Source organism: Cynocephalus volans, chromosome 6 (assembly GCF_027409185.1).
Source record: "Cynocephalus volans isolate mCynVol1 chromosome 6, mCynVol1.pri, whole genome shotgun sequence".
NCBI classification, from domain to species: domain Eukaryota; kingdom Metazoa; phylum Chordata; class Mammalia; order Dermoptera; family Cynocephalidae; genus Cynocephalus; species Cynocephalus volans.
The window spans coordinates 107,995,235-108,011,612 of record NC_084465.1 but is presented as its reverse complement, the minus strand read 5'-3'; the positions used below and the strand labels follow the sequence as shown (position 1 = coordinate 108,011,612).

The 16,378-nt window shown below is 46.0% G+C and overlaps 1 protein-coding gene across 3 annotated transcripts in view; it reads left to right on the top strand.

Annotated features, from left to right (window-relative positions):
* SNX29 (sorting nexin 29) overlaps positions 1 to 16,378 on the top strand; it is a 573,196-nt gene that overhangs the window by 515,381 nt on the left and 41,437 nt on the right. For all 3 annotated transcript variants that reach the window (XM_063099603.1, XM_063099601.1, XM_063099602.1), the window contains one exon: positions 10,131 to 10,270. In XM_063099603.1, the coding sequence (XP_062955673.1) occupies positions 10,131 to 10,270 (140 nt within the window). The remainder of the gene's footprint in view (positions 1 to 10,130; positions 10,271 to 16,378) is intronic.

Genomic DNA, 16,378 nt, shown 5'->3' with positions numbered 1-16,378 from the left:
CTCTTGGCTATTGTAAAGAGTGCTGCGATGAACATTGGGGAACAGGTATACCTTCGACTTGATGATTTCCATTCCTCTGGGTATATTCCCAGCAGTGGGATAGCTGGGTCATATGGTAGATCTATCTGCAATTGTTTGAGGAACCTCCATACCATTTTCCATAGAGGCTGCACCATTTTGCAGTCCCACCAACAATGTATGAGAGTTCCTTTTTCTCCGCAACCTCGCCAGCATTTATCGTTCAGAGTCTTTTGGATTTTAGCCATCCTAACTGAGGTTAGATGGTATCTCAGTGTGGTTTTGATTTGCATTTCCTGGATGCTGAGTGATGTTGAGCATTTTTTCATATGTCTGTTGGCCATTTGTATATCTTCTTTAGAGAAATACCTACTTAGCTCTTTTGCCCATTTTTTAATTGGGTTGCTTGTTTTTTCTTGTAAAGTTGTTTGAGTTCCTTGTATATTCTGGATATTAATCCTTTGTCAGATGTACATTTTGCAAATATTTTCTCCCACTCTGTTGGTTGTCTTTCAACTCTGTGAATTGTTTCTTTTGCTGTGCAGAAGCTTTTTAGTTTGATATAATCCCATTTGTTTATTTTTCCTTTGATTGCCTGTGCTTTTGGGGTTGTATTCATGAAGTCTATGCCTAGTTCTACTACCTGAAGTGTTTCTCCTATGTTTTCTTTAAGAAGTTTTATTGTTTACATTTAACTCTTTAATCCATTTTGAGTTGATTTTGGTATATGGTGAGAGGTATGGGTCTAGTTTCATTCTCCTGCATATGGATATCCAGTTCTCCCAGCACCATTTGCTGAAGAGGCAGTCCCTTCCCCAGTGAATAGGCTTGGTGCCTTTGTCAAAGATCAGATGGCAGTAAGTGTGTGGGTTGATTTCTGGATTCTCTATTCTATTCCATTGACCAGTGTGTCTGTTTTTATGCCAGTACCATACTGTTTTGGTTATTATAGCTTTGTAGTATAGCTTAAAGTCAGGTAGTGTTATGCCTCCAGCTTTATTTATTTATTTATTTATTTATGTATGTATGTATGTATGTATGTATGTATGTATGTATGTATGTATGTCTTTTTCATGACCGGCACTCAGCCAGTGAGTGCACTGGCCATTCCTATATAGGATCCGAACCTGCGGCGGGAGCGTCGCTGTGCTCCAAGCGCTGCACTCTCCCGAGTGTGCCACGGGCTCGGCCCTCCAGCTTTATTTTTTTTGCTCAGCATTGCTTTGGCTACGCATGGTCTTTTATTATTCTATATAAATGTCTGGATAGTTCTTTCCATTTCTGAGAAAAATGTCTTTGGAATTTTGATGGGGATTGCATTGAATTTGTATTTGGGAGAGTGGCTTTTTTAAACTGAAGCATCAGAATTTATTTCAGCCTCTTAGAAGGGATAACTGATTGTTGCTCTCTTGCTTAAAACACCTGTCACCCCTAGGGTAGAGCCTAGACCCTCCAGTGTGGCCTACAGATCTGCTCCAGCTGTTCCCTTCCAGCCCCCCTCTCTGTGTACTGTTCCTGAATCCTTTGGATGCCCCCAAACTATGGTCTTTTGTATCTCCAGCCTCTTCTTTGCCCTGGAATGCCTTTCTCTCTTCCTGTCTTAGAGCAGAGTGGCTAAGGGCACAGGCTCAGGGGTCAGGCTTCCTGGGGCCGATTCCTATCTCCACCCCTATCCCTAAGTAGTTGTGTGTCTGGCCACCTGGTACTTCACTGAGTCTCAGCTTCCTCCCTCTGAAATGGGGACACTAAAAAGCCTCTGTCTCACTGAGCTGCTGGGAGTTAAGAATGATGTGTAATGCAAGGTGCATGCCTAGCCCAGTGCCTGGCGGAGGAAATGCTTGGTGAGTGTCAGTAGTAACGGTAACTGCTGCCGCTGCTGCTGCTATTACCACTACTATTACATTAATTATTATCTTCCATAGTCCTCTGGGAAGGCTCCCTGACCCTCATTCATGATTAGGCGCCCCCTACCCAAGCGTACCCACAGCAGACCCTGTGTATACACTAGTCAAGTGTATACCATGGCGTCATTGAACTGTTTTGTAACGATCTATTTGTGTGTCTTTTCCAGCTGATGGAGACAGGATCCAGGTCTTATTTATCTTTTTATTCTCAGTGCCTTGCTTGCAGTAGGGCCCCCAAAGAATGTCTGTTGAATGAATGAAGAAACTAAATGACTGGATAGTTGAATGAACAAAGGAATGATTCTAACCCATGAGCAAGTCCTGCCTGGTTTGTTAGCTTGGAAATAGTCCTCAAATCCAGCTGCTTCTCTTCACCTTCCCGGCCATCAGCCTGGTCAGGCCATGTCACCAGCATCTCCTCCCTGGATGCCCTCCGTGGTCCCCTGACTGGTCTCCCTGCTTCCAGTGTTACCTTCCCCTTGTCCTTCATGTCTCACCTTTGAAGCTACCTCCTGCCAGGGGCCTTCCTTTCCTAACCACCCAGGCTGAGTCCATCCGCACCCTAGCACTTCTCATTATGTATTCATGTCCCTGCTAATGTCTCTTACTAGATTGTCCCACCAGATCTAAACTCCTGAGGGCAGGGGCACATCCATTTACAAGTGGACATTCCTTCATGGCACAGTGCCTTGGACGCAGGCAGGCACACAACAGATCATCACCGAGGGAACCATGTGGGAGTCAGCATGGTTAACACAAGCACCTGAAACCAGCACGTGGCAGGAAATCTGTAATTTGATGGCTTGCAACAACGAGTTAATTTCTCATTCATATCACAGTCCACAGCAGATCGGGTGGCCCTGCTCTCTTCATTTGGCTCTGCCATCTTCACATGTGGCCTCCACACTCCCAGAGGAAGGGGAAGACAGAGGGAAGGGGAAGGGAGGATTGCAGGGGACTTTGTGGCTAGGCCTGGACATGGCTTGCCTCACTTTATCCCCTGACATTGACCGAAACCCAACCCGTGGCTCCATCTAATTGCAAGGCACGCTAGGACACCCTATCCTCCCTCATCCCCGAAAGAAGAAATGGGGTTGGTGAGCCAGTCCTGCCAAAATGGGCACAGGAGGGAACCTCATAGCCAGAAGACCTTAATGCTGCGGTCTTTGGGAGTCTAGTTAAGGTTCCAGAATTCTCTAGCCAATGACAAGCTGTGAGATCAGCAGACTCCAAAGCAGCCATCTCTCACCCGGGGCCGAGCTGCTCACTGTTTCTGATGGACTGGACCTATTTCTTTGTCAAATACCTTGATGGTCTTAGCTAAAAACAGAAAGGAACTCTGGAAAGGCAGTCACCTCTGTCCAACCAGCAGCTCACATGAAGCACAGCTCCTGGGGAAGGTCCTGTTGGAAAGTGGAACATGCATCGAGAAGGGACACTTGTCAGGAACAGCCCAGGAAAGAAAGTATTGGAAAAGCATGGGGGGTGGGGGCCATCCCTTGTTGTTGTGTTCACAACATTCCGTCATTTTTAAAATAGCTATTCTTCCTTTGGTGGTATCTTTATCTTCTTGAATCTCAAAATAAAAGTAACCTTTTCTGCAAGGGAAAAAATGTTTTCATTAAAATAGTCCTGAGTGTTCTTTTTTAAAGCAAGACCTAATTCCCAGTGCTCTCTATTAATAGTTCTAGACCATAATTGACAACAGCATTACGACAGGGATAGCAGAGCCATGAGTGGTGAGGACTCATTAAGCGGCCACCAGGGGAGTCTGGCAGATTCCACATGTTGGGCTTTCATCCAGTCCCATCTCTTCTAATCTGCATTTTGGCTGAGGCCCCAGGAGCCCAACCAGAAAACTCACAGATACCTCCTGCCCCTTCAAGAGCAGAACCCTACCTAGGGGGGCAGACCCCTGCATGGACACAGATCTCCTCTAGGGAGCCCCATGTGACAAATGGGGTCTCTGAAAGATGGCTCCTGGTTCTTGTTCATTTATCTCCTGGTCTTCTGCTCTCTGGCTCCCTGCCCAAAGGCATTTGGAACCAGAGAGCTCAGCTTCATTTCCTCCATCCCACTTCCCGTCAGGAGTCTTTGTTATCTCTCGTGTGGACTTTGGCGGTAGCCTCCAGACTGTTCTCCCCTGCAGCCTGGCCTCCCTTAAGTCCATCTCCCACATTTATTTGTTCTTTCAACAAATGTTTATCAAGCCGCTTCTACTTTCCAGGTGCTGTGTCAGGCTCCAGAGATGCAGGGACAAGCCAGACAGATCAGGTCTCTGCCTCTGTGGGACTTACAGTCTAAGAAAGGGAGGTGAGGAAGCAAGAGGTGCACAGTGAAGGAGGAAGGACATCCCAGGAAGCGGGAGGTGCCGGGAAAAAAGGAGAGTGGGAGCTGGGCTGAGAGGGCCTGGGCCATCTTAGCTGGCATGTCCAGGGAGGCCTCTCCGAGGTGGCAGATATGGCAGCACAGGAGCAGAACCCTAAGTGGCAAGGCATTCCAGGCCAAGGGAGCAGCCCAACAAAGGCTGAAGGCATCAGGAGACTGTGCAGAACATGAGAAGAATGGGGTGCCAAAACTTTCGTTTGTTTATTTATTTATTAATATATATTTTTTTACATTCTATGATGTTGTGGAGCAGTTAGGGGAGAGGCGAAGAGGGGAAGGGGGAAGAAAATAGGGTGGGAGGGGGAGGAGGGAGGGGTGAGGTTGAGGCCTGTGGCAGCCCCCTCATTCCTGCAGAGGAAACAGGGGGCTTCCAGTGGTGTATTGGTCATTGCTGGGCTGTGTGCAGATGTCAGGGGGGTGTGGCTGAAGCCTGCACTCCCCCTACCACCCCAACTTGGAAGCCTGGGGCACTTCTTGTGGTGGTTTGGTGGTTGTTGCTGGGCTGGTTGTGGGTATTGTGGGGACGTGGCCGAGGCACTAGGGGGCAGAAATGTTGGGGGTGGGTGTTAGGGCTGGGGGTGGAGGATGAGGGTTGTTTGTGGAGAGGGTGAGGTAAAGCGAGGTTGGCCAGCATGCTATGGTCGCGTTGCAAAGATCCCTGTGAGCCATACTGAGAGTTTAGATGTTTGTGTTGGGAGGTTGACAGAGTTCATGGGGAGCCATGGAAGAACTCCAAACGGGAGCGTGTCATGAGATTTCGGAAAGATCTCTCTGCCCAAGGCTGCCTACCACATGTTTCTCTGTAGCAGGCTTTCTAAATGCCTCCTGGATCACAGACCTTGACCTCTTGCTGTGGTCTGCAAGGCTGGGTGTGCTGGGACTCCCGCTGACACTCAGTCTCAGGTCTCTTGGAGCTACAAGCCCAGCCATGCAGCTGCCTCTGCTATTCCAGCAAGCCCCGCTGCTTCTGCCCGCGAGTTTCTTTCTGCACTAGCCGTTCCCTCCACTTGGCATGCCCTTCCCCACCCTGAGGGCACCCACCTCGACCACCTGATAGATGTAGGCCTTTCCTCCATGAGTCAGCTGAAGCCGCTTCCCCAGGGGTTGCTGCCTCTGAGTGGAAACCCTCTTTCTATCCCTCGTGCAAACTTAGACACCCTTCTCTGCCAGCTTCCCTGTACACCTGTGGGTGGATTCCAGCGTCACAGCACTTGCCCCTTGCTTGTTCCCACCCTGTCACATACAAACTCCTTGAGGGGAGGACAGGCTTTCTTCTCTTTACACAGTCAATGGCTTCTAAAGCTGGCCCGGAAGTGGAATTTCTATGAACTGAATCCTGGCTTGGGAAAGTCCGGTTGAGAGGAACCCATAGAATTTTCTTCTGTCAGTTGAAGGTTGTCTTTCATACTGAGGGAGGTTATCATTGCTGACTGGATGGGGACCCAGGACCCTGCTCAGCTGCCTTCTCTTTTTGAGCCCTTGGGCAAGTTCCTTGCCCTCTCTGAGCGTCAGTGACCAGCCTTCGATGTGTCGTGAGTCTGCAGCTCAGGGAAAGCTCTGAGCACAGACCGTGAATGAAGATGTGCCAGACTGTGTCATTGCTTGTTGTGAGTAACTCAGATAATAGTTGCTCGGATGTCAAGTTGAGATTGCTGCCGTGTTGCAAATGCCATGTTGCAAAGCCTAGAGCAGGGCTGGCTTGGGTTTCCAGGTTTGCTTTTGAGGAATGAATACTGGACAGGATTTGGGATTCCTCCAGGTGACAACCCCTTTCTCTGCCAAGTTGCTGTTGCCTCTGGAACCCGGGTGAGAGGAGGCACTAGTCAAGCAATGCTGGGCAGATCATAGATGGATTCTTCTGACCTCCATGTTGGGGGGCCCTCACCTTCCTTGGGCTCTGTAGCCAGCCCAGCCCCGCCCCGCATGCAGCATGAGGGACCATATCCAGTCTCTCCTTGTATTTTTTTTGAGCAGAAAACAATCTCCACAAGTTTTTCTAGGGCTGATTAGCTCCCTTCCTGTCTTTGAAGCAGAGCCTCTCAAGCCATCCTTGAAGGTTGCTGTGCAGATTAAAAACTAGGCTTGATGAGCTGCATTCAGCACTAACCTGGCATATTAATCACCTTTCCGCAGAAGAACAACTAGTTGCTTAATGATGGGCTGAAACTTGGAGACCAAGGAGCAGAACCCAGCATTCAAACTGGGTGAGCGGAGCCCAGGTGGCTCCAGCTTGATCTGGAGGACCCCTGGCTCTCTTGGCGGTATGCCTTCACTGGTTCCCACGCAGCTTACCTCCCACTAGGCTGTGAGATTTTAGCCACTGGCCTTGGTGACGTTGGAGTGACCTGTGGCAGTTCAAGTGCTGTTACCCCTTTGGGGGAAGATTCCCGCTGAGGCAGCTCATCAGGGGGTGGCTTTGGATGAGAAAACCTTGCTGCATCTTTGGAGTGACCCGGAGTGGGGGTGCCCTGCTGGCAGCAGATGCTCCGTGGTTCTTCCTGCCGCCTGGTGCTCAGAGTAGGCTTGCAGAGAAAATATAGGATGCCCAGTGAAATTTGAATTTCAGATAAACAACCAATAATTTCTTAGTGTAAGTGTGTCCCAAATACTGCATGGGGAGGTTTGTTTGTGTGGGACATAGTTTTGCTGAAAAATTATTGGTTGTTTATCTGAAGTTCAAATTTCACTGGGCATTCTATATCTTCATTTGTTGAGTTTGCCAATCCTGGCTTTGGGGCACCATGTAAGGAAGAACCATGCCTGGCTTTGTGGGAGCTCCTCATCAGGGACCAGGGCGTGCTTTCTAAGTGCAGTGCGTGGACTCGTTCCATAGATTGTTGCTGATCCCTGCCTTGGGTCAGTGATATTGTTTATATGTTCGTCCCCCCAAAACTTATGCTGAAATCTCACCCCAATGTGGCAGTGTTGGGAAGAGTTTGGGTCACGGGGGTGGATCCATCATGAATAGATTAATGCCTTCCCTGAGCTCCCACAGGAATGGATTAATCTCCATGAGAGCTGGTTTTTGGTTTCTTTGGCAGCTGGCTGGTAAGGGGACCTGAACCTTTGGCCTTTGTGTTATAACACTACGCTCTAAGCAACTGAGCCAACCAGCCAGCTGGGAGCTGGCTGTCAAAAGGAGCCTGGCACTTCCCTCCCTCTCTCTCTTGCATCCCCTCTCACCGCGTGACCTTGCACCTGCCTCTGACTGCTGCCCTGCGCCTTCCCCCTGGAGCAGAAGCAGCCTGAGGCCCGTGCCAGATGCAGCTCCCCAGAATTGTGAGCCAAATAAACCTCTTTACTTTATATAAATTACTCAGTGTCAGGTATTCTGTTGTAGCAGCACAGAAACGGGCTAATGTGGCCAGCTTTGTGTTGGCACAGGGGGAGTGGGAACAAGTGTCCCACCCAATCTACGGGACCTCCTGGGAGTTACCCAGCCCTGCCCTAGGCTGCAGTTTCCTCATTGTCATGTGCAAGTCATCAGAGTATGTTTCTTCTCATGCTCTTGTGAGGTTTAAGTGACCCTATTCCTCCACTGCGCCATCTCTGCTCTGCATTTATTCATCCTGCTTGGCCGTGAGTCAGGAGGAGCATCACCTTCTCAGAGAAAGCCTATCCTGGCCCCCATGCTTCCCAGGGTGTCTTTTTTCTAAGCCAGGGCCCACCGGTGCAGCTACATGCAAGCAGAACTGGCTATGGAACTTGTGGGGCCCAGGACAACATGAAAATATAGGGCCCCTTTGCCCCAAATTATTAAGAATTTCAAGGTGAGACAACAGATTGTCACACAGGTCCAAGTGCATGCCCCGTGGGACTATAAAGGTCACACGATAGTGAAGCAGGTCCTGCCTACAAAGGCCAAGCAGACACAGGGTGGGGTGGGGTCGGGGGCAAGTGAGGAGGGTCTAGAGCACAGAGGCCCTGAGCACTGAGTGGTGGAGACGGCCCAGACCTGGGTGCCCATGACTGTCTTTAGGGGCTGTGCTGCACAGCCCTCACCTGGAGTGGCCCTGCAGGTAGGGCCATGACACTTTCTTTTGAAAAAAGAAAGTGGAAATTGTTTATTAATGAAATCTCTTAATCAGTGGCAACCAATTCATATTTTGGAAAATTCCTCTGAAGGCAAAATTAATACCTGCCTGGAGGTGGCATTTAGTATGATTAATAATTATACATTGACTTGTCTGAGGGGTCTTTAAAAAGTTCATGGAAAAATGGAATTAAAAGATAAAAATAAAAAATATAAACTTTATTTCTCAACATAAGCTCCATCAAGTTTAAGACACTTTTGTAAGCAATGATACCAGCCATTTAGTTCATCCCTAAAGAACTGAGGGTCCTGGGAATTTAACCATGTCAATGCAGTCTCTTTTACATTATTAACTGAAGAAAAATGGGTGCCCTTTAAAGATTTTTTAAGGTTAGGAAGCAAAAAGCGAGAAGAAGCCAAATCAGGACTGTAAGGTGAATTTGTAATGATTTTCTGTGGAAACTCTCGCAAAATTGCCCTTGTTTGATGAAAAGAATGAGCAGGAGTATTGTTGTGGTAGAGAAGGACTCTCTAGTGAAGCTTTCCTGGGTGTTTTTCTGCTAAAGCATTGGCTAACTTTCTCCAAACATTCTCATAATAAGCAGATATTGTTGTTCTTTGGACTTCCAGAAAGTCAATAAGCAAAATGCCTTGAACATTTCAAAAAACTGTTGCCGTGACCTTTGGTCTTGGCAGTCTGCTTTGCTTTGACTGGACCACTTCCACCGCTTGGTAGCCATGGCTGTGATCGTGCTTTGTCTTCAGGATTGTACTGGTAAAGCCATTTGTTTAAAATTTCCATTGATAGCTCTGCTCTTGTCAGATCAGATAGCAGCTGATCTGAGTGCTACAGATCAGAAAGTTTGCCCAACTGTAAGCTGAACCAGTTGAAATGTCTGCTGTTAATCATCAGTCCTCCTGTCTTGTTCATGCCGTTACAACATAATGAACATTAATTTTTTCCCTGCGAATGGATGTGGATGGCCTGCCACTGTGGGTTTCATCTTCAACCTCATCTTGTTCCTTCTTGAAAGGAGTCATGCATTCGTACATGGCTGATTTCTTTAGGGCATTGTCCCCATAAACCTATGGTAAAGCATCAGTGATTTCACCATTCTTCCACCCAAGCTTCACCATAAATTTGATGTTCTTACTTCAATTATAGCAGAATTTGTATTTCTCTGATAGGGACTGTTTTCAAACTGATATCTTATCCTTCTTAGTGCCTCAAACTAGATCCTGTTCAGATATGTTATGATAAGTTATTATGAGTTTATTTTGGTGCAAAAAATTTTTACAATCCATGCATAGTTTTTTCATAATATGCATTTTCCATGAACCTTTTGAAGATCCCCCATATGATCACTGGATTTGTGTCTCTCTCACTGCCCTATGAACTCAAGGGCCATAGCAGTGACAATTTGCATTCATTGTTCTATCCTGGTCCCCAGCACCATGCTTGCATATTGTAGGTGCCCAAGAAATAATAGCCACACTTGCTCCTGCATTCATTCATTCATTCATTCATTCGTTCATTCATGGAAACACGCAATATGTAGTTTTGGACCTGCTTTTAAATAATAATAATAATAAAATTGTGAGTGTCTTTCCTGTTATTAAATGTGATAATATATGTAAAGCTTTGGAGACCATTTCCACATGGAAATCACTCAGTAAATGTTAGCCCTCTGGATGGGGATGATTGATTATTGCATGTTCTGCAGGGTCATTTCCGAACAAGCAAGGAAAAGCATACCTGAACACACATGTTTTGTCTGATTTCTCAGGATGCCAAGTTTGTTGAAGAACGAAGAAAGCAGCTTCAGAACTACCTGCGCAACGTCATGAACAAAGTCATCCAGATTGTCCCCGAGTTTGCCACCAGCCCCAAGAAAGAGACTCTCATTCAGCTGATGCCCTTCTTTGTGTAAGTACCATTCCCATGGGCACGCACCACCCAGCCTACCAGCAAGTCTTCCTTTCTCTTTGGAAAATAGGAAGCAAAGTGGCTCTCTGTGGTGTCTTAAACCTGGTGGAAACCAGATTTGCTCCAGGAGCTGTTCAAGGTGCTGAAGTGGAGGCTTGGCCTCAGCATTTGGAGCTCCCAAAGGGCTCACAAGAAAGTAAGTTTGCAAACGAGTGCTGCTGATTGGAGGTTCACAGATAAATTCAGGGTTCTGTGGTCTTATACTTTTGTACATTTTGCTCAAAGGAAAGATTCATTTTCTGTACAGTTCACAGGTGTTCCAAAACTAAAACTGTCTGTCAGTGTTCTCAAGCTTGGGTAGTGAAACCAAGGAAAAATTCTCACTCCCACTAGTATTGACTTAAATTATTTTCATATTAACATTATTTAAATACGAACAAAATTCAAGGTAGGTCTAAATTCCTTGCCATTTTGTCTCTCATAAAAGTAAAAAAAAAAAAAAAAAAAGGTTTACATGTTATGTGCTTACAGAATCATTACAATTCAAAATTGTCAATTAGCGTATAGATGGTGTTGTTTGTCTGAACCCAAATCTTTGTTCCTAATGGTGCATGGCTGGTTCTTCTGCACTTGCCACGTGCCATGCCAGGATGTCTGCATGCTGATTCCATCCACCCCTTTTCTCTGGTCCCATTGCTGGGAAACGTCTATTTGTGCAGCACTGTGGGGCAGGTGACTGTCACTTTGGTGTCACCACCTTATCGCTGATTAGTCCAGCCTTCTAATAGGTCCCTTCTTAGGCTGAGACATGTCTTTGGGATCAGGGAAACTGAAGTGATGAGGTACCACTCAGTTTTTCTAGAGTCTTCAGATGCTATAAAATGTAATTATATCATTTCTAAAATATTGTCATTATAATAGAAACACAAAATGTAAAAATCTATAGAGAAAACCTGTGGATCCCCAAGAATGGGATTGGGACTCATCATTTGAGAAACACTGGTCTGGATCAATGTGATTAGCTGGGATAAAATAAGTTTTCTTTTACTGTAGCCCTTTAAAATGGTACCTGGAGGGTTTGGGGGTTCTATTCATTCTAACAGTGATGTACCTCAAAACAGGTTTATTTTTGCTTCTGTCTGTGGGGGTGAACCTTTGGGAGTGTGCTTCTGTTTGTGGGGGGTGCATCCAGCTTTTCTAAGTTGAACGTCCAAGCAGACAGAAATGGACAGGGCTGCCTCTCTTACCTGCTTAAGCGTTTTGAAATGATAGACAAGATAGTTGTTTATATTTTTCTAATTGTTTCAAAGCTTTAGTGAGAAGACATAATTGTATTGTGCTGCCTATGATAAAAGATGCCTTTTTTTCCTGAATGGCAGCCACCATTGGGCACACTGTATTATCCAATGATTTGTGATGCCAGGGCCTTGATCTCACTGTTTGAAAAGGTGACAGCAGTTCTTGAGAGTAGTTCTCACTCTTCTTTTTTTTTTTTTTTTTTTTGTCTTTTTCGTGACCGGCACTCAGCCAGTGAGTGCACCGGCCATGCCTATGTAGGATCCGAACCCGCGGCGGGAGCGTCGCGGTGCTCCCAGCGCCGCACTCTCCCGAGTGCGCCACGGGCTCGGCCCCTCACTCTTCTTTTAAAGGTAGCCCTCTGGCCCATGATGCTTGTTGGGAATTAAACTCTCACTGAGTCATGTGCATTTTGGCCAAATTTTCTGATGAAAATTGACTTGGTCCTAAGACTGCTGATGCTGAGAGTCTGAGGAGAAGGCACTGCCTCATGCAGGCAAGTCAGCGTCCCTGCAGTCCAGGCATCTCTGGTCAAGTGTTTACCAAACATTAGTCTAGCGAATTCTAAAAATTGTATGTTAATGCAAGCATCGTGGTGTGTCGTGCAGTCTCGGCTGCACTGGTTGCCATTAATCAGCACTGAGAGAGAAACCTTTTGTGCCTAATTAGCACAGAGAACATAAGGTTCAATTTCATGGGCTTTAAAAAACGAAAAGAATTTCAGTAGGAGATTGTGGCAAATGACACAATATTGACACCAGAATTTTGACTAAACATTGGTCTAGACCTCAGTTGAAATTAAACAGCCTTTTTCCTTTGGCTTTCCCAGCAGTTCCATGTTAAGCTGCCTTCTCCTTTTTCTTTTTTGGGTGAGATGGGATTACAGGTTGGAATCTGCAGATTGTTTCATTTTGGGGTAATGGAAGATGAGCCGCTGCCAAGCTTTGCCCCTGCTGGTGAATCTTTTCCTATCTGTGTGTGCCCACAGAAAACAGCAAGACTGGTGTCTCAGCCACAAAGCTTAGCCTAAAAGATTTCTGGTTAAAAAAAAATCTCCTGCTAAGTAAATAACCCCCCCCAAAACATAATTATTCTTATAAATCTTGACAGGTTTTCCTTGGTTCTCTCAAATGCTGACCCAGGATCCTAAAGGTCCATTTTAGTTACCGAACATAAATGGATTTGTGTTCTAAAGAGAGTTGCCCCCATTTGTGGAGCTCTTACTATAGGCATGGGACTCACCTGCTTTATCTCGTCCGATCTTCCTGAGAACCTACAAGGTGGGCACCATATCTTCATTTTATTAGGTGGAATCTTACCAAGTTGCTGTCAAAATTGCAATTTCACGAGATTTTATAATAGGTCATAATTATAATATAATTATATAAATATAATATTTCATAACAGTGATAGAAAAGTGGGGCTCAGGTTAGCTGGCTGAGCCCAGGGTTACCCACCTAGCATGGGGGGAGCCCAGGATATTTGGTGCCATAGCCAGGGTTTGGGGGCATAGGTGGCAAGCCCACAGCCTGTGGATTGAGCCTGATCCTCCAACTTGTTTTATTTGGACAGTACAGTGTGGTTTTATTATTTGTTTTTCTTGACTGAAGTACATTTGACCTTTGAACAACATGGGTTCAAATGGCACATGTCCACCTATACGGGGATTTTTTTCAATAAATATGTTGGGAAATTCTTTCTTCCTTTTGATTTTCTTAATATTTTTTTCTCTAGTTTACTTTATGGTAAGAATATGTATAACACAAATATGAAATATGTGTTTATTGACTGTCCGTGTTATTGATAAGGCTTCTGGTCAACAGTGGGCTATTAAATAGTAGGTAAGTCTTGGGGAGTTAAAAGTTATACTCATATTTTTTGACTGCATGTGGGGAGTACTCGTAACTCCCACGTTATTCAAGGGTCAACTAGTTGGCAACATCAAAAAATCAGAAGGTGTCAGATAAAAAATCCAAATGTCAAGCTTCTCTTGAAAAATCAAAGCAGTCATACCACTACTCCCCCTATGCCACAGCACTTGGCTGGCTCTGTGTCTAGCAAGTCCCATTCCTGTCCTCTCCTGGACACTGGGCCAGCCTTCCTTGCCGGACACTGCCATTGCTCTTTGGCTGGTTTTCTCATGTACTCAGGTGGCATCACTAGCTTGTGTTACCTGCCTGGCCCAGTAGACACCCGAGTGCACAGTCTAGCTCTCATCCTTTGCTCATACAGCCCCTCCATTTAGGTTTTGGATTTGAGGACACTCTGTGTTATCATGATGCATTTAGTTCGCCCACTGCTCTCCTGTCTGTGTGTTCTGTGAGCCAATCCACTGTTGAACTTCAGGAGTGGTGGCCCCGTTCCGATTTGTGAGGTGGGAAAGTGGTCAGGGGAGGTGAAAGCTAGTGGGTAGAATTCGCTTGTGTTCTTCCTCATAAATATTCCTTAAAACTTTTGGACTTGTGCATGCTGGAGGCCAGTGTTAGACGGGACCAGCTTTTGTACACACTTTTTTGTTTTGTCCATTTTATGTGAATTTCACTGTGTTCTGCAAGGGATATCATGACTCGTAAGTAACCTGCCATATCCGCACAAATCCAAGAGTTGGAGAATCAGCAGGTTGACTTTTTTTCTCCCAATCTCTCTGTCTCCCATTGCTTTCCTTGCTAAAGCCAGCAGCAGCTCTGAATGAGAAGGGATGGTGGGAAGCGGGGTGTTTCTTTTCCATTTCGAACTCTGTGTATCAATGTGACCCAGATGGGAAACAGAATCCACCTCCCAAAACAGGGAGTAGATGAATGGCAGCCCTCCAACACCCTCTTCTCTTGGGAGCCCCATATGGCTTGTGTCCTCCTGGCATTTGGGGGGAAGGTGGATACCGAGAGACATGACAGGTTGCAGATGTTAGCAGATGCCGAAGGAAATATAGAACTTCAAGAATTCACTCTGTAGAACTGGACTGCAAATAGGTGACAGCTTCAGTGATTTGCTGTGCTGTCGTTCAGCACATTATTAAAATGCTTTTCTGCGGGTCATTCATCCTTGGGAAGTACATCATTTTCTGCTCTCCCTGGAGAGGAGAGAGAAAGTTAGGGGGTGGAAGGCAGAGTAATGTAGGTCATGGCACAAATTCCCAACTGGATTTTCAGCAGAAAACATGGTCTATGTTTTTTCTGCCTCACACCCCCATTTTCTGCCACATTTACTCCTAAAGTTAAATATAATTTTTGCTGAAATATGAGCTGCCATGTTCTCCCAGTAAGCAGGTTAAGTTTAGCTCAGGGATGACACACCCCAACCTGTGCACTTCCAGGGATCACTTGAACCTAAAGTGAGACCTTTGGCTTTGTGAGTTGCTGGTAACAGGAATTACTACGGTCTGCTTGTATCACAGGATCTCACTTTCCAAAGTCCAAAAACATTAAATGGAAAATTCCAGAAACAAACAATTCATAAATTTTAAATTGTGCACTGTTCTGAGTATTGTGATGCAATTTTGCACTGTCCCACTGGGAGTGACTCGTCCCTTTGTCCAGCACATCCACACAGTATATGCTGCCTGTCCGTTGGTCACTTAGTAGCCATCTCAGTTATCAGATGGACTGTCACTTCATAGCAGCGCTTGTGTTCAAGTCACCCTTAGTTTATTGAATGATGGCCCCCAACACACAACAGTAGTGATGCTGGCAATTCAGATACACCAGGGAGAAGTTGTAAAATGCTTCCTTTAAGTGAAAGGGTAAAAGTTTAACATAGATTTCTATGTACAGGAAAAAAATGTAGTATACACAGGGCTCAGTACAGTCTGCGGTTTCAGACATCCACTGGGGGTCTTGGAATGTACCCCTATGAATAAGGGGGGATTACAGTATGCAGTTCCTTGCTAGGAACTTTAGATTCACTGTGCTTTTGTGAACTGTCTGGACCCTTCCAGGCTCCAAAGTCCTCAGCATTGCCTGATTTCCAGAAAGGAGTGCAGATGCTGTTTAAGAAGGCTCATCCAGCAGGCAGACTGGTGGATTGGTTAGGTGTGGACAGCGTTTTCAGATGAAGTGTATATGTGAATGACTTTCCATGGGGCATGCACCCCAGTTTGGCCCCTTTCCACCCATTCCGTCTTGCATTTCCCCTTGGCCTGCTGCACTGCTTAACGTCAGCTACCTGGCCCTCAAAGGCAGATGAGTTTGAGACCCCTGGTAGCCAAATGGAAAGCATGGAGATTTTGAAGTCCACAATAGTCCTCAGCTCTGCCACTAAGTAGGAGAGTGACCTTAGGCAAAGATTCAGCCTCTCCAAGTCTTTGCGTCCGTATGTGTAAAATGGGACAAGAAGTACCGACTTCACTGATTTGTTGGGGTATTAAATGAGATCATCTGTGTTAGGAGTGCTTAGCACAGTGTCTTCTATGTGCCAGCTGTAAGAGAGAATCCTCACAAAAACCCCATGAACGTTAACTGTCTCTTCATCCATTCATTCATCCATTTATCTTTGTAGGCAAAAAATTGGAGTCTCAGGAGATGTAAGTGATTTGACTAAGGTCATTCCAAGAGAAGGTTGCAGGCAGGAGCAGGAGTCTGCTGTGCTGCCCTGAGATGCAGGGACTATTTAGCAGTACATAGCAGGTGCTCACAAAACAGTAGCAATTATAACATGAATTGTTCCAAAAGTCAGCTTTTTCCTTCCTCCTTCCCTGACCCAGGATCTCCCTGTGATAAAGTCATTTGGGGCCTGTGCAGGGGTAACTGGTGGAACAGCTGAGCTCTGTTTTTTCAGGAGGCGGAGAGGGGGCCTGGGAGAGGGGGCCTGGGCCCA